The sequence below is a fragment of the Oncorhynchus nerka genome, linkage group LG7, assembly GCF_034236695.1.
Source record: "Oncorhynchus nerka isolate Pitt River linkage group LG7, Oner_Uvic_2.0, whole genome shotgun sequence".
Lineage (NCBI taxonomy): Eukaryota > Metazoa > Chordata > Actinopteri > Salmoniformes > Salmonidae > Oncorhynchus > Oncorhynchus nerka.
Genome location: NC_088402.1, coordinates 53,690,765 through 53,705,726, shown reverse-complemented (window position 1 = coordinate 53,705,726; position 14,962 = coordinate 53,690,765). Strand labels below are relative to the sequence as shown.

General features: G+C 41.9%; 1 protein-coding gene across 1 annotated transcript; it reads right to left on the bottom strand.

Moving 5' to 3' along the window:
* Window positions 1–4,440: 4,440 nt before the first annotated feature.
* On the bottom strand, window positions 4,441–8,186 carry LOC115132779 (vesicular inhibitory amino acid transporter-like). The gene is made up of 2 exons (XM_029665518.2): window positions 7,334–8,186; window positions 4,441–6,467 (listed from the first exon to the last, which is right to left on the bottom strand). Exons 1-2 carry the CDS (start codon window positions 7,727–7,729, stop codon window positions 5,280–5,282), a joined length of 1,584 nt encoding a protein of 527 aa, XP_029521378.1. The 5' UTR covers window positions 7,730–8,186; the 3' UTR covers window positions 4,441–5,279.
* Between the last annotated feature and the right edge of the window lie 6,776 nt (window positions 8,187–14,962).

Below are 14,962 nucleotides of genomic sequence, written 5' to 3'. Positions count from 1 at the left end.
AAGCTAGATACATACAGAAATGGTTTGTCGAGATCAGTGTGGAAGAACTTGACTGGCCTGCACAGAGCCCTGACCTCAACCCCATCGAACACCTTTGGGATTAATTGGAACGCCGGCTTCTAACCAAGACTAATTGCCCAACATCAGTGCCGGACCTCACTAATTCTCTTGTGGCTGAATGGAAGCAAATCCCCGCAGCAATGTTCCAATGTCTAGTGGATAGCCTTCCCACGAAAGTGTTATAGCAGCAAAGGTGGACCAACTCCATATTAATGACCATGATTTTGGAATGAGAATGAAATGTTTGACGAGCAGGTGTCCACATATTTTTGGTCATGTAGTGTATGTCCTTGAACCGATTACTTTAAAATCACACACATACAAAGTTATAAGGACAATTTAGTTGCTAATGGCAGCCTGCAGTACTTTGGTTGGCCTTCAATTTGAGATACTCCTTGAGAGGGGGCAGCACTGGGCTAGCATGCAACATCACTTCCTAGAGTCGCTCAAACTGCGCATGCAATGTTTCCAAAAACTCCTCCATGTAGCAAGATGGCGACACGCTGAAATTACATTTCCTAATCATCAAACGCGCCACTGAGCATTTTCATAGGAAACAACAGGGTGATGTCAACGATGGCTTCGTCCATATCCAATAGGCATCTAAGTGTTGTTGGATGGATGCTTGGAAAGTCACTGTCATAGTTGAAAACCCTTTATTTCAGATGCAGCAGGTGTAGCTATTTAGCTAGGCCTACTGTTTCATGTTGTTTGGACTGTTGTTTATAAGACAGTTGCTAAGATGAAACTTGGCTGTTATTGTTGCAAATACTATTATTTTGGATTTAGCAGTCAGGATACCTAGCATGCTAACTGGCTAGATACGGTAACTCTGTGTTATGGTTAGTGTAATTACCTTCTTAGTATCTATCTTCAAATTATTTTCGGAGTGTATTACAGTTAATTGGTGACAATGATATTAACATATATTTAGCATGACATTCATGCATTATTTATAATATATTTACAACCCAAAAGTAATGTGAAATGCACTCATAACTTATGACATTAGCTTCATTTGAGCTAAGCTTCATTTGGGCTTGATAGCCAGCTAGCTAAGCTAATTGCAGGCTAATGAGGCAGAGCATTGCATAATGGGTGAAGATATGCACCCTTGGAATCGTAATATGCTGTAGACAAGGGCAATAAAGAAGCTTCAAAATAACAAAAACAAGGAATTGTGCAGTATGACTAACAAAACCCATAAAACATAAAAATGTATCAAATCTTATACTAAAAGCATAATAACTTGTTTATAAAGTGTCAGAATTATCCTTTAAATAGAACCATGAGAAAACCTGCAGGAAATGTAATGCTGAAGAACTGAAATATCCACGGAAGAATATTGTTTCTTAACGTTTTTGGAACCATTTCAGAACATGACTCTAAATAGAACCATAAGGAAACGTTATGCTGAAGTACTGAAATTCCCACAGAAGAATGTTGTTACTTAACCTTCTCTGAAATATTTTAGAGCATTCCTAATGTCAAACCAGTTGGAGAACGTTCTTAGAGCATTGCCAAAATTGAAATGAAATGTAACCATGTTTGAAGTTTTAGGAAACATTCTGTTAAAGTAATGAAATGCCAAGAAAATAATGTATTTTTGTTAAGTTCCTTAAATGTGCTGAAAATGTTTCACAGACAAACAACTATCTTGCACCATTCCGAGAAAGTTGTGGGAAGGTTGTATGCAAAAACAACCATAGGACAACCACGTTCTCACCAAGCTCTAAGAAACATATGGTTCTCAGAACGTTATGTGCCAGCTGGGTTGTCCCTCTGAAATAGCACTGCTTTCCTATAATGCCATGAACAACATTTTAGTTACAATAAAACTATATTCAGCAGATCGCAAATAAAAAATAATGTTGTTATCAGTGCTTTGCATAAGAGATATGCTGTTTCCAGTGCATTTGGAAAGTATGCACACCCCTTGACTTATTCCACATTTTGTTGTGTTACAGCCTGAATTCAAAACGGATTAAATTAAAATAAAAAAGCCCACCCATCACACAATATCCCATAATGACAAAGTGAAAACATGTTTTTAGAAATTTTAGCAAATGTATTGTTAATGAAGTACAGAAATATCTCATTTACATAAGAGTCAATACTTTATAGAAGCACCTTTGGCAGCAATTACTGCTGGGAGTCTTGGAACAAAAGCTTTCCACATCTGGAGAAGAATGTAATTGCTTTGCTACGTTTTTTTGCAGTATTACTTGTGTCTTGTTGCAAACAGGATGCATATTTTGGAACATTTTATTCTGTACAGGCTTCCTTCTTTAAGGTATTTTGGAGTAATTATAAGGTTGTTGATCCATCCTCAGTTTTCTCCTATCACAGCCATTAAACTCTGTAACTGTTTTAAAGTCAACATTGGCCCTAATGGTGAAATCCCTGAGCAGTTTCGTTCCTCTCCGGCAACTGAGTTAGGAAGGACGCCTTTATCTTTGTTGTGACTGGGTGTATTGATACACCACCCAATGTGTAATTAATAACTTCAACATGCTCGAAGGGATATTCAATGTTTTATTTTTGACCTATCTTGGAATAGGTGCCCTTCTCTGTGAGGCACTGAATAACCTCCCTGGTCTTTGTGGTTTAATCTGTGTTTGAAATTCACTGCTCGACTGAGGGACCTTACAGCATGTGTGGGATACAGAAATGAGGTAGTCGTTCAAAAATCATGTTAAACACTATTATTGCACACAGAGTGAGTCCATGCAACTTATTATGTGACTTGTTAAGCACATGTTTTCTCCTGAACTTATTTTGGCATGTCTCAACAAAGGGGTTGAATACTTATTGACTCAAGACATTAAAGCTTTTATTTAAAAAAATAATTGAAAAACATAATTCCACTTTGACATTATGGGGTATTGTGTATAAGTCAGTGCCAAAAAAACGATTTAATCCATGTTAAATTCAGGCTGTAACACAACAAAATGTGGCAAAAAGTCAAGTGGTGTGAATACTTTTTGAAGGCATGTAAAATGCAATGAAGAATTTACCTAAGTTGATTCCTAGTTCTCGTCTAGATGGTTGTAGTTCTGATTTGGGACTCAATTGCGATCAAATCATGTGATATTTATACAATGAACACCTTCCTTATATTGAGTTGCACACCTTTTGGCACACAGAACAGCCTCAATTCGTCAGGGCATGGACTCTACAAGGTGTTGAAAGTGTTCCACAGGGATATTGGCCCATGTTGACTCCAATGCTTCCCACATTTGTGTTAAGTTGGCTGGATGTCCTTTTGGTGGTATACCATTCATGATACACACGGGAAACTTTTGAGCGTGAATAACCCATCAGCGCTGCAGTTCTTGACACACTAATACCGGTGCGCCTGGCACCTACTACCATACCCCGTTCGAAGGCACTTAAATATTTTGTTATGCCCATTCACCCTCTCCCACAATCCATGTTTCCATTGTCTCAAGGCTTAAAAATCCTTGTTTAACCTGTCTAATCGCCTTCATCTACACTGATTGAAGTGGATTTAACAGGTGACATCAATATGGGATCATAGCTTCCTTTTCATTGAAACTGTTGAACACCTATCCTCTTCGGTGAGTGGTCAGGTACAGTGAGGCTTGAGAGAAATGTTTGTAGTTGTAAAGCTAATTTCCTGCAATTCTACACATGTTGCTATCATATGCTATCTGGGGGTATGTCTTTTAATTTTTGGTCCACTAAGGTCCCCAAAGTTTCCAATGCTGACCCCTAGTTATAAGAGCATCATAACTTTCACAAGCATCATGTGGGACCCATACCAGAACATCCTCATTATGAGAAGAATTCTTACTATTGTTACTATTGCAAATCAGGAAATTAAAGATGTGGTGCTTTTTACAGTGCAGAATAATGTCATTTCAAATCATATTTGTTATGCTTAATATATGGGATCCGGAGTGGCGCAGCGGTCTAAGGCACTGCATCTCAGTGCTAAAGGCGTCACTACAGACCATATTTCGATTCTAGGCTGTATCACAACCGGCCGTGATTGGGAGTCCCATAGGGCGGCGCACAATCGGCACAGCGTCGTCCGGGTTAGGGTTTGACCGGGGTAGCCCGTCATTGTAAATAAGAATTTGTAAGACTTGCCAAGTTAAATAAAGGTTCAATAAAATATATGGCGTGTTACGGCTACAACATGATTCAAGTACATTTTGAACATTTGAATGCATGTTGAGTCTAAGCATACAGGCAGACAATGCACATGTGCATGTGAGGTGAGTGAACCTGTGATAATTAGCAGAATCCTCCTCCACACAACAACATATTTCCTTCCTAATCCACAGACTCTGCTTCCGTTTGACCGTTTTACAGAAAACCCTCCAAACGTTCTATATTCATCCATAAAAACATAGATTTTATTCACCCATATATATATTTTTTCCCACAAACATGAGCGTGCACAAATTATAGACATATAACGAATCCAAAGATATGAACATAACGCATAAAATATTCGATTCATTTCTCTGCTAATTCAACACATACTCTTTTCTTACACGTCATAATAAATTAAACGAAAGCACAATTCACGTTCAACAGATAGGTAGACTACAGAAGGACAGATGGTTTCATATAAATATTTAGAGCCACTGGTTTGCACTGCAATAATTCACTTCATCCATAATGACACTTGAAACACCAAAAACCAAGTACAGTTGAAAACTAATCGAAATATTTTGATTAACCAACTACATTTATCCTATAGCTCCATCCCACGTGGGTGCCCCGAGCGTGTTTTATCTTTAAATCGACTGGATCTGGCATGAGATTATTATCTAATTATTTAGCAGCTAGAAACCAAAAATAAAACGCGAATAAACTCATTCTCAATGCAGATATCAACACATCCACACATACGTGAGGCCTATGCACAGCTCATTTTCACATGGGCTGTGCTAACCTTGCCTGATCGAACCTTGCATGATATTCACTGCTTCAGAGACGATCCATTCTCCAAGGACACTGCATTACCCCCTTCCTAGATAACACAACATTTCAGCACTGAATACTCTACACTATGATTATACATTTGATTATTGCACATTGTCATCAAGAAGGCAAAACAAAAAAACAAAGTAAAACAATTACACAGTATCCCTTATGCGCTGTCAATCAGTCTGTCATTACGCGCCTATGATTGATGAGAGTATGACCAAATTTAAGGTATGAGCTACAGAGGTAGAACGTTCTTATTCTTCGACTCCATATTTGAATGCCTCGATGAGCCCTTCTACTGAGTGAATACAACCAGAAATGCTGCATATCCCCCCTATGACAAATATGGCGACGTCAAAGAACACGTGGTGCCATAAAAGTTTCCTCCACATCAGCTTTAGATGAAAGAGAGCTGGGAGAAGGAAGCACAACCCGGCGCCGGTAAGACTCCCGGTGAGGCCCATGAGGAGTGCGAAGTGAGGGACAAAGATGGCCATGATCAACGTGAACACCACCAGGATGCACCGGAGGCCCAGTCCCCAGGACTTAATCCTCCCTCCCGGGCCATAACAGTCAGGGAATATGGCGCGCCCTCCATCCTGGAAAAAAGACTTCTCCAAGACCTCTACAGCAGCGAAGAATGGCAGCGGATATGACAGCAAGGCCTTAGACACAAGGAATAGGTTGACCACCGCTCTGATGGTGGACGGCAGGTTGTCCGTGATGACCTCTTTGGTGGCATCTGCCCAAGTCAAGTAGGCCACCAGAGCGAACAGGCCCTTCAGGACGCAGGCTCCAATGTGGGTCCAGTCCATCATGCAGTGGAACTCGCTTGGCCTCTGCATGTTCCCCTCCAGCGAGGGCAGGAAGATCTGGGACGTGTAGCTGAAGACGATGATGCCAATGGAGATGGGGAACTTCTTGACATCAATATAGAATTTGACTTTGTCCCAGGCCCAATCGCGGGCTCTGGAGAGGCAGTAGGCTATTACCAGGATGTTGATGACGAAGTGCGCGATAGTGCAAAGCAAGCTGAACTTGGACACCGCCTTGAGGCTCTTGAGGAACGCGCAAGGCAAGAGGGCGGCCGTGGCGACTACAGACCAGGCCTTCTGCGAGACCGGCAGATTGGGGAAGCTGTTGACCATCAGGTTGCCACTGACCACTACGTACAGGATACAGGTCATGACCAACTCAATGATCTGAGCAACGTTAACGATATGCCCGCCCAGAGACGGGAACCGTGGCTGGCAGCATGCGTTGGCGATGTCCACGTAGGAGTCCCTCACGCGCACCAGAATTCCATCCTCGTTCTCCTCATACAGACACGCAATAAGAATCTTTCCGGTGTAACAACATACAACAGCCGCAAATATGATTAGAAAGAGTCCGAGGTATCCTCCGTGAAGAATGGCGTAGGGTAACCCAAGGACGAACATCCCCTGCGGATACACAAGCACAGTTGAGTCGTAATGGTCATGGTCTTATCGAAGTGACAGGCTCCCCGCCCCACATATACAAGAAATGAATGACATTCAAAGTTGCATAATTATAACAAACAGCATTTATTTGCATAATCATATGTGTGAAAACCTAAATGTAACGATTGGAGTTGAGAGAAAAAAGTATAGATCTGTCGGGCCACTAAGCGTGCAGGCTCAGAATTGGAATTTGATTTGAAACGATGCTTATTTTTTGTTGATATTAATTTAAAATGTAAAAACTAAGATATTTCCTCACCAAGACCGGATTTATTTGATATAATCCACTGTGAAATGTTATCAAGAATAATGAAATGGTCCTTATTGTGCCTGAGGCTAATCCAAATAATTGTATTCATTCCAGATGGAGTTGGGTCTGTTTTTTACTGATAGGAAATAGGCTATCTAGAATAGATCCCTATTTTCCTTGAAAATCTCAAAATGCTTCGTAGTTAATTGACATCCTCGTCTGATGAAATGAAGGCAAATGCCATTGTTTATGTTTAAATATATATATATATATATATAGGAATCACTCGTTTTAAATTAGGGATTTTGAAATAAGAAGCCATAAAATAGGACAATTCATTTATCTGGAAGAAATAAATGAAAGTCTATTTTTACATGTGAATGTGAAAAATTATAGTCGTTTTAAAGGTCTGTTTCGGGTTTTTGTAGAATGGAGATTGGGGTCTTCTGAATGATATAGCGCAATGCATTGTGCTCTGAAATGATATGTATGGCGTATATTCCAAGGCGATTGTTGACAAAAGGCCTACATTGACGTAGTGATAATATGTTCATGTCATTCTTCAAATCATTTCTACCTGAATGGCATTGGTGACGTTCCACCCCGCTTCCCAAGACGTAATTTTGGGTTTGACCTCTGATGCCAACTCGTTACACGCCCCAGTGTTCTTGATGGAGGAGGGTGATGGGCCGGTGCCATCTCTCTGGTAGTGGCTGTCTCCCTCCATCAACTCGTCTCCTCCGTCCATCTCTCCCCCTTCCTCGTCGCCCTGCATGATGTCCATCTGCATCCCCTGCCTGTAGTCATAGTCCAAGTCATCGCAGTCCGCGAACCCCAGACCCTCTTCATCTGTAGCGGCCTGGAAACCCAGTCTGGCGAACACTCCGCTGACCTTGGCCTGAGACTTATTGGACACCGTGTTGGCTGCATTGGTCAGCTTGTTGCCGATCTTGTGTCGAATTAAGTGAGCCATTGTTGTGAGATCAAATGTGAATCTTCAGATATTCATTGGATCAACTTTGAAAATGGTTGAATAAATACATGCAGTGTGCTTATGAGCTATTTTGGCTGCTGCTGCTGTGAGAGAAATATAATCATGCCTGTTGCCAAGACGTATCGACGTTGCTCTTAACGGCTGCCCAACCGTTACATCCACACAGGCTGTCGTTTAAAATCCCGTCTGTTGGTCTTGATTATCCATGTCACTCTCAAATCCCTCCTGTCACTTTCTTGGCATCAGAAGAAACGAAGTAAAACAATTCCTCCTCATTCAAATTGATCATGTTACTTAATGTGATCGAATGTCCCTGTTTCTGACCTCTCCATGCAGTTGTCGGTGTTGGTCTTGATGTTGCGCTCAGTTTTGCTATAGCCGTGACAAGTGCAAACCACAAGCCGTAGAATCTTAGAGGGGGACTAGGCACGTGTCCTCATAGACTGCCAATGCAATGACTTGCTCAGCATGCACAAACCCCTCATGGTTCTGAAGCGGTGTGTGTGTATGTGAGAGAGTGAGAGAGTGCGTGAGTGAGTGACAGAGAGAGAGAGAGAGAAAGAGATTACTTTGAGATTTTGGAAGGAGAAAAGGGTGTTTGTTACCAGAGGCATGGATGCTAGCTCCTACGCTTCATTTATACCAAATATTTTACTTATTCGAATAAGCTAATTTTGCATATTTGATTAGGCTTAATTATTTTGTTTGTTTTTTTTTCATTTTTTTTTTCAATTTGATTCATTATTTGTTCCAATATTTTTCGTTATGATTGTATTGATCCGGCAGAGGTAATATTAGTTTCGTATCAATCTAGTTTCTAATTGCAGACACGTATGTTCGTTTCAAAATCAGACAGTAGGGAGTTACACTGCGAACCATTCATAGGCCTATATCTCACACACACACTGTCTTAGTCTTTTTATTCCTAATGCAAAAACAAATATCAGAGGTGTAAAATCACTTTAATATTTATGGAGTAAATATAAAATATTTAAATATCAAAGCCTAGTATATTCGTTAGATTATTTATTTTTGTGTTTTAGTTTAATTGCTATACGAATTTGGATCCAAAGTTGTGTTTCATGCCCCTTTGACCCAAGTAGCCAATGCACTTAAAACATTTTTTTTAATGTAGCCTAATTTATAGCAAAACAAAACTTGTTTTAATATGGTAAATTATTTGTTAGCCTAGTACATTTTAAATGCCCCCTGTAGTTTTACATTATATTTCCAATGTAGCCTACTCAGAATGACTCAATTCCTCATGGTTAGGTGGCCTGGAAACCAAATGGCTAATATATTATGTCAGGTGTCTGGAATACGCGTGGCATTTTAGTTTGATTCAACACCCATGTCATGTGCGTCTGCTTTATAACTCCCAAATTACGATATGACATTAAAATGCAGAAATATTTAAGAAAATGAAGAAGAATAGGCTAAATCTCTGAAACATTTGATGCCTCCAACAGTAATCCCTCAGATGATAAGAGGCACCTCATATTTTCCCTCGTAATCGGTTCCGACACCTCACAACGCATTGCAGTATTACTGTCGTCAGGTTTTGGTGCCTGCGTATGCAAAATGTGCTCGAGCACATTGTTGAAGAAGAGGACTTCAAAGCATTTCTAATGTTTCCTTCTGTTGGAATATATTATGACAATTAATGAAAGACGCAACTGCCATTTTGCTCGTGTTGAATTGTGCATTGGTAAGAGACAAAAACGTGAAAGACAATGAAAGCTCGAAATTTAGTATCAACCCAGAGGACAGAGAAAGTTCCACATATTTTTATGCTTGGCATAGGCTGCTTTGCCATGCTACCATTTGTGTTCAGGCATGCACAGTGTGTGTATGTGTACGTGTATGTATATGTGTGTGTGTGCATGTGGCTCACCCACCCTTGTGAGATAGGGCTCATCTCTATATGTGTGTGGAGGCACATGTGTGTGTGTGTGTGTGTGTGTGTGTTTAGTGGAGGATAGTGAGGAAAGAATATTCCCGGGAGAGTCCTTTGGGCATCTCAGTGACTAAGCTTCCCTCCCCCATCATGTGCAAAACCCTGGGCTAATACTGGGACAGAGGATAGGCTGCAAATGTCACACACACACACACACACACACACACACACACACACACACACACACACACACACACACACACACACACACACACACACACACACACACACACACACACACAACCAACTGGATTCACATTAACAGCAACTGCACCTTCATAATGGAACATGGGTTTGAATTCAGTGAAATGTGCAAACAAATCTGAAAACAAAAACATTTTGTTCTCTATCTGTATTTGCACATTTGGAACTTCAGAAAAAAAATGATCTTCAGACATTATTACTGAGATGGCATCAAATTGGTTGTTGCGATGACCAATTTAGCTTCGGGTTACAGAGGCGAGGATTAATTCAGCAAAGATGAGAGAGGGATATGTGAAGGGGGAAAGATACTGTTGGCGTATAGCCTGCTAACAACCAACTGGGGGGAAAAGTCTCAGATAGTTGCCATGGCCACAATAATTGGGTGGCAAGACTCAAAAGGAACTCAGGTTGTCTGTCTGAAAATCCCACTGGATGAAAAGGGAAGCCACTTGAACCAATCTAGCGCCCTAACAACAGGGAGGGATCTAAGAGAAAAATATAGTGTCCTGGATTGAGAAAAAAACAGAGCCTTTTTGTTTAGAATTGAAAACTGCAATCTGCTGCTTATACAAAATGGTTGACAATGACATGCAATTCACATAGGAAAAAATAAACACACAGACACACACACACACACACACACACACACACATATATCATTTTTAATTCTTGACTTGGATCCACTATGAAACATGAACACAACTTACACGTGTGCACACAGACTCGACACAGCCAGGGACGCATGCAAAGTGACACGTGCATAAACACAGTAATCACTCTATGGCCTAAAAATATCTGTTACGCTTACAGGGCTTCAGACTGAGAAGAGAGGTAGTGGCAGTCTCTGTGTGTGAGGAGGCGCGGGGATGGAGGAGTATTTAGGTTTGCTGCTGTGGCTCTGATATCAGAGGCAGCAATTGGAATCTCCATGCAAGCCTCACCCTATTATGTAAACCGCGTTCCCGTCGTCCACCTCCTTCATTAATGTCACAGATACTTGGAGGTTCTCTCGTTTTATCTCACCAGTCCTGCGTGCACAAAGATTCAAAAGGACATTTCACCATTTCATCTCATGATCTGAGCAAAAAGAGTTGCAGCAGAAAAACAAGTATTTTAGCTATTTGCTGCTCTTGCTATTCCACTACCACAACTATATTATAATACTGATAATATTATTAACATTGTAGTAGCATGACAATAACCCAATAAATGTCATTAATGAGTCTTGCTGGAACACTTGAATATGACCGCGGATGACAAGCTAATTAGGATCTCTCTACCCTGTGCTGCCACTGAAAGCTAGTCTTCTGCTCTGACAAAATGGAGGAGCTGCATCATGGCAGTCCCAAAGCGGATGTAGCATATTAATTTGTCTGCTGTTCATCACAGTATGACATGCACAACAAGCAAGAGCTCTCCGTGTTAGGGACAGCGGTACAATGTCACGTCTTGCCTTCTGGGAGCATGTGTGGGAGATGACCTAGATCTGCTCAGTAGCATCAGAGGATACTGCCGGTCTTAGAGCTTTGTGCCTGATCAGTGAACTGTGCCCCTGATTCAGTGGCACAACATCAAGCTACAGCCTTCCCTCCTCCCAAATCTGTGGTATCCCACCAATCAAGTCCCTGTCCTGAAATAAATATAAAATGTATCAACCATTTGTTTGATTACACAGAAAATATGCCTGTTGTCTCTAAATTAAATGATATTATGGTGCATGCATGCTCTGATAGGTAAGACCCTTGAGCATTATTCTGTGGTTTTAGAACAATGGTGGCATGAAAAATGCATAGGTGAATGTGAAGTACTCCTCTTATTGACTGGCTCATGGTACGGTATTGCTGAAAGGATGCAGCATAGTACATGGGCTGATGCTGATTCAGAAGGGCAGAACGATAGAGGATCTTCATGTGACCCCTTACCATTGGAGTGATAGGGGCCAGAGCCTTTGGTGGTGGAGTGTCTACTTTCAGTGCCAAGGGTGCCCCATATCACCAGCTGAGGCTCCACTTTGTCTAGTCAATTGACAGTAATACTGCCAGTGCCAGACCAGACTAAATCAAGGACTTTTCAGAAATGGGGTTGATAGGGATAGTATATCACATCAACCTAAGAATAAATTGATAGGAGGAGCTCATGTCTTCTTGGACTTAATTCTGAATGTCCAAAGGACAAATTCATGCTTTGTTCGATGCTTATTCATTCAGACACTCTAATGCAGCAGACCATCTTTCATTGCCCCCTCTGGTGGTAGACACTCATTCACGGAGTCCTTATTGTAGAAGGCCTACTGTAAAAATTAAATGTTATGGGTCATACAGTAGATTATCACCAATGATTTGTAAACACTAGATGACTTGTTGGAAGCACTGTGTTGAACCCTGCCTCCATCTTGGCACTCCCCCAAGTTTGTTTTATTCACTGCCTTAGCACACTCTTCCAACCCAGATGTCCTAGCCGTATCTGAATCCTGGTTTAGGAAGACCACTAAAACCCCAGAAATGTCCATCCATAACTATAAAATCTTCTGACAAGATAGAACTGCCAAAGGAGGAGGAGTGACAATCTACTGCAGAGATAGCCTACGGAGTTCTGTTATACTATCCAGGTCTGTGCCCATACAATTTCGAGCTTCTACTTCTAAAAATCCACCTTTCCAGAAACAAGTTTCTCACCGTTGCCGCTTGCTATAGACCACCCACTACCCCCAGCTGTGCCCTGGACAACATATGTGAATTGATTGCCCTGTCTATCTTCAGAGCTTGTGCTGCTAGGTGAGCTAAACTGGGACATGCTTAACACCCCGGCCATCCTACAATCTAAGCTTGATGCCCTCAATCTCACACAAATGATCAATGAACCTACCAGGTACAACCCCAAATCCGTAAACACGAGCACCCTCATAGATATCATCCTAACCAACTTGCCCTCGAAATACACCTCTGCTGTCTTCAACCAAGATCTCATCGATCACTGCCTCATTGCCTGCATCCGCTATGGGTCTGAGGTCAAACGACCACCCCTCATCACTATCAAATGCTCCCTAAAACACTTCAGCGAGCAGGCCTTTCTAATTGACCTGGCCCGGGTATCCTGGAAGGATATTGACCTCATCCCGTCAGTAGAGGATGCCTGGTTATTCTTTAAAAATGCCTTCCTCACCATCTTAAATAAGCATGTCCCATTCAAAAAAAATAGAACTAAGAACAGATATAGCCCTTGGTTCACTCCAGACCTGACTGCCCTTGACCAGCACAAAAACATCCTGTGGCATACTGCATTAGCATCAAATAGACCCTGTGATATGCAACTTTTCAGGGAAGTTAGGAACCAATATTCACAAGCAGTTAGGAAAGCTAAAGGCTAGCTTTTTCAAACAGAAATTTGCATCCTGTAGCACAAACTCAAAACACTTCTGGGGCACTGTAAAGTCCATGAAGAATAAGAGCACCTCCTCCCAGCTGCCCACTGCACTGAGGCTTGGAAACACTATCATCACTGATAAATCCACTATAATTGAGTATTTCAAGAAGCATTTATCTACGGCTGGCCATGCTTTCCACCTGGCTACCCCTACCCCGGTTACCTGCCCTGCACCCCCCACAGCAACTCGCCAAGCCTCCCCTATTTCTCCTTCACCCAAATCCAGAAAGCTGATGTTCTTAGAGAGCTGCAAAATCTGGACCCCTACAAATCAGCTGGACTAGACAATCTGGACCCTCTCTTTCTAAAATTATCTGCCAAAATTGTTGCAACCCCTATTACTAGCCTGTTCAACCTCTCTTTCGTATCGTCTGAGATCCCCAAAGATTGGAAAGCTCCCGCGGTCATCCCCCTCTTCAAAGGGGGAGACGCTCTAGACCCAAACTGCTACAGACCTCTATCTATCCTACCCTGCCTTTCTAAGGTCTTCGAAAGCCAAGTTAACAAACAGATCACTGACCATTTTGAATCCCACTGTACCTTCTCCGATATGCAATCTGGCTTCCGAGCTGGTTATGGGTGCACCTCAGCCACGCTCAAGGTCCTAAACGATATCATAACTGCCATCGATAAGAGACCATACTGTGCAGCCGTATTCAGCGACCTGGCCAAGGCTTTCGACTCTGTCAATCACCACATTCTTATCGGCAGACTCAACAGCCTTGGTGTCTCTAATGACTGCCTCGCCTGGTTCACCAACTACTTCTCAGATAGAGTTCAGTGTGTCAAATCGGAGGGCCTGTTGTCCGGACCTCTGGCAGTCTCTTTGGGGGTGCCAAAGGGTTCAATTCTCGGGCCGACCTGCTTCTCTGTATAAACCAATGATGTCGCTCTTGCTGCTGGTGATTCTCTGATCCACCTCTACGCAGACGACACCATTCTGTATACATCTGGCCCTTCTTTAGACAATGTGCTAACTAACCTCCAGACGAGCTTCAATGCCATACAACTCTCCTTCCGTGGCCTCCAACTGCTCTTAAATGCAAGTAAAACTATACGCATGCTCTTCAACCGATCGCTGCCCGCACCTGCCCGCCCGTCCAGCATCACTACTCTGGATGGTTCTGACCGAGAATATGTGGACAACTACAAATACCTAGGTGTCTGGCTAGACTGTAAACTCTCCTTCCAGACCCACATTGAGCATCTCCAATCCAAAATTACATCTAGAATCGGCTTCCTATTTCGCAACAAAGCATCCTTCACTCATGCCGCCAAACATACCCTCGTATAAAACTGACTATCCTACCGATACTCGACTTCGGCGATGTCATTTACAAAATAGCCTCCAACACTCTACTCAAGAAATTGAATGCAGTCGATAACAGTGCCATCCGTTTTGTCATCAAAGCCCCATATACTACCCACCACTGCGACACTGCACATCTATCACTCCAGTGTGTAATTGCTATATCGTAATTACCTCTCCACCATAGCCTATTTTATTGCCCTACCTCCCTTATCTTACCTCACTTGCACACACTGTATATATACTTTTTTTCCTACTGTATTATTGACTGTATGTTTGTTTATTCCATGTGTAACTCTGTGTTGTATATATCTATATA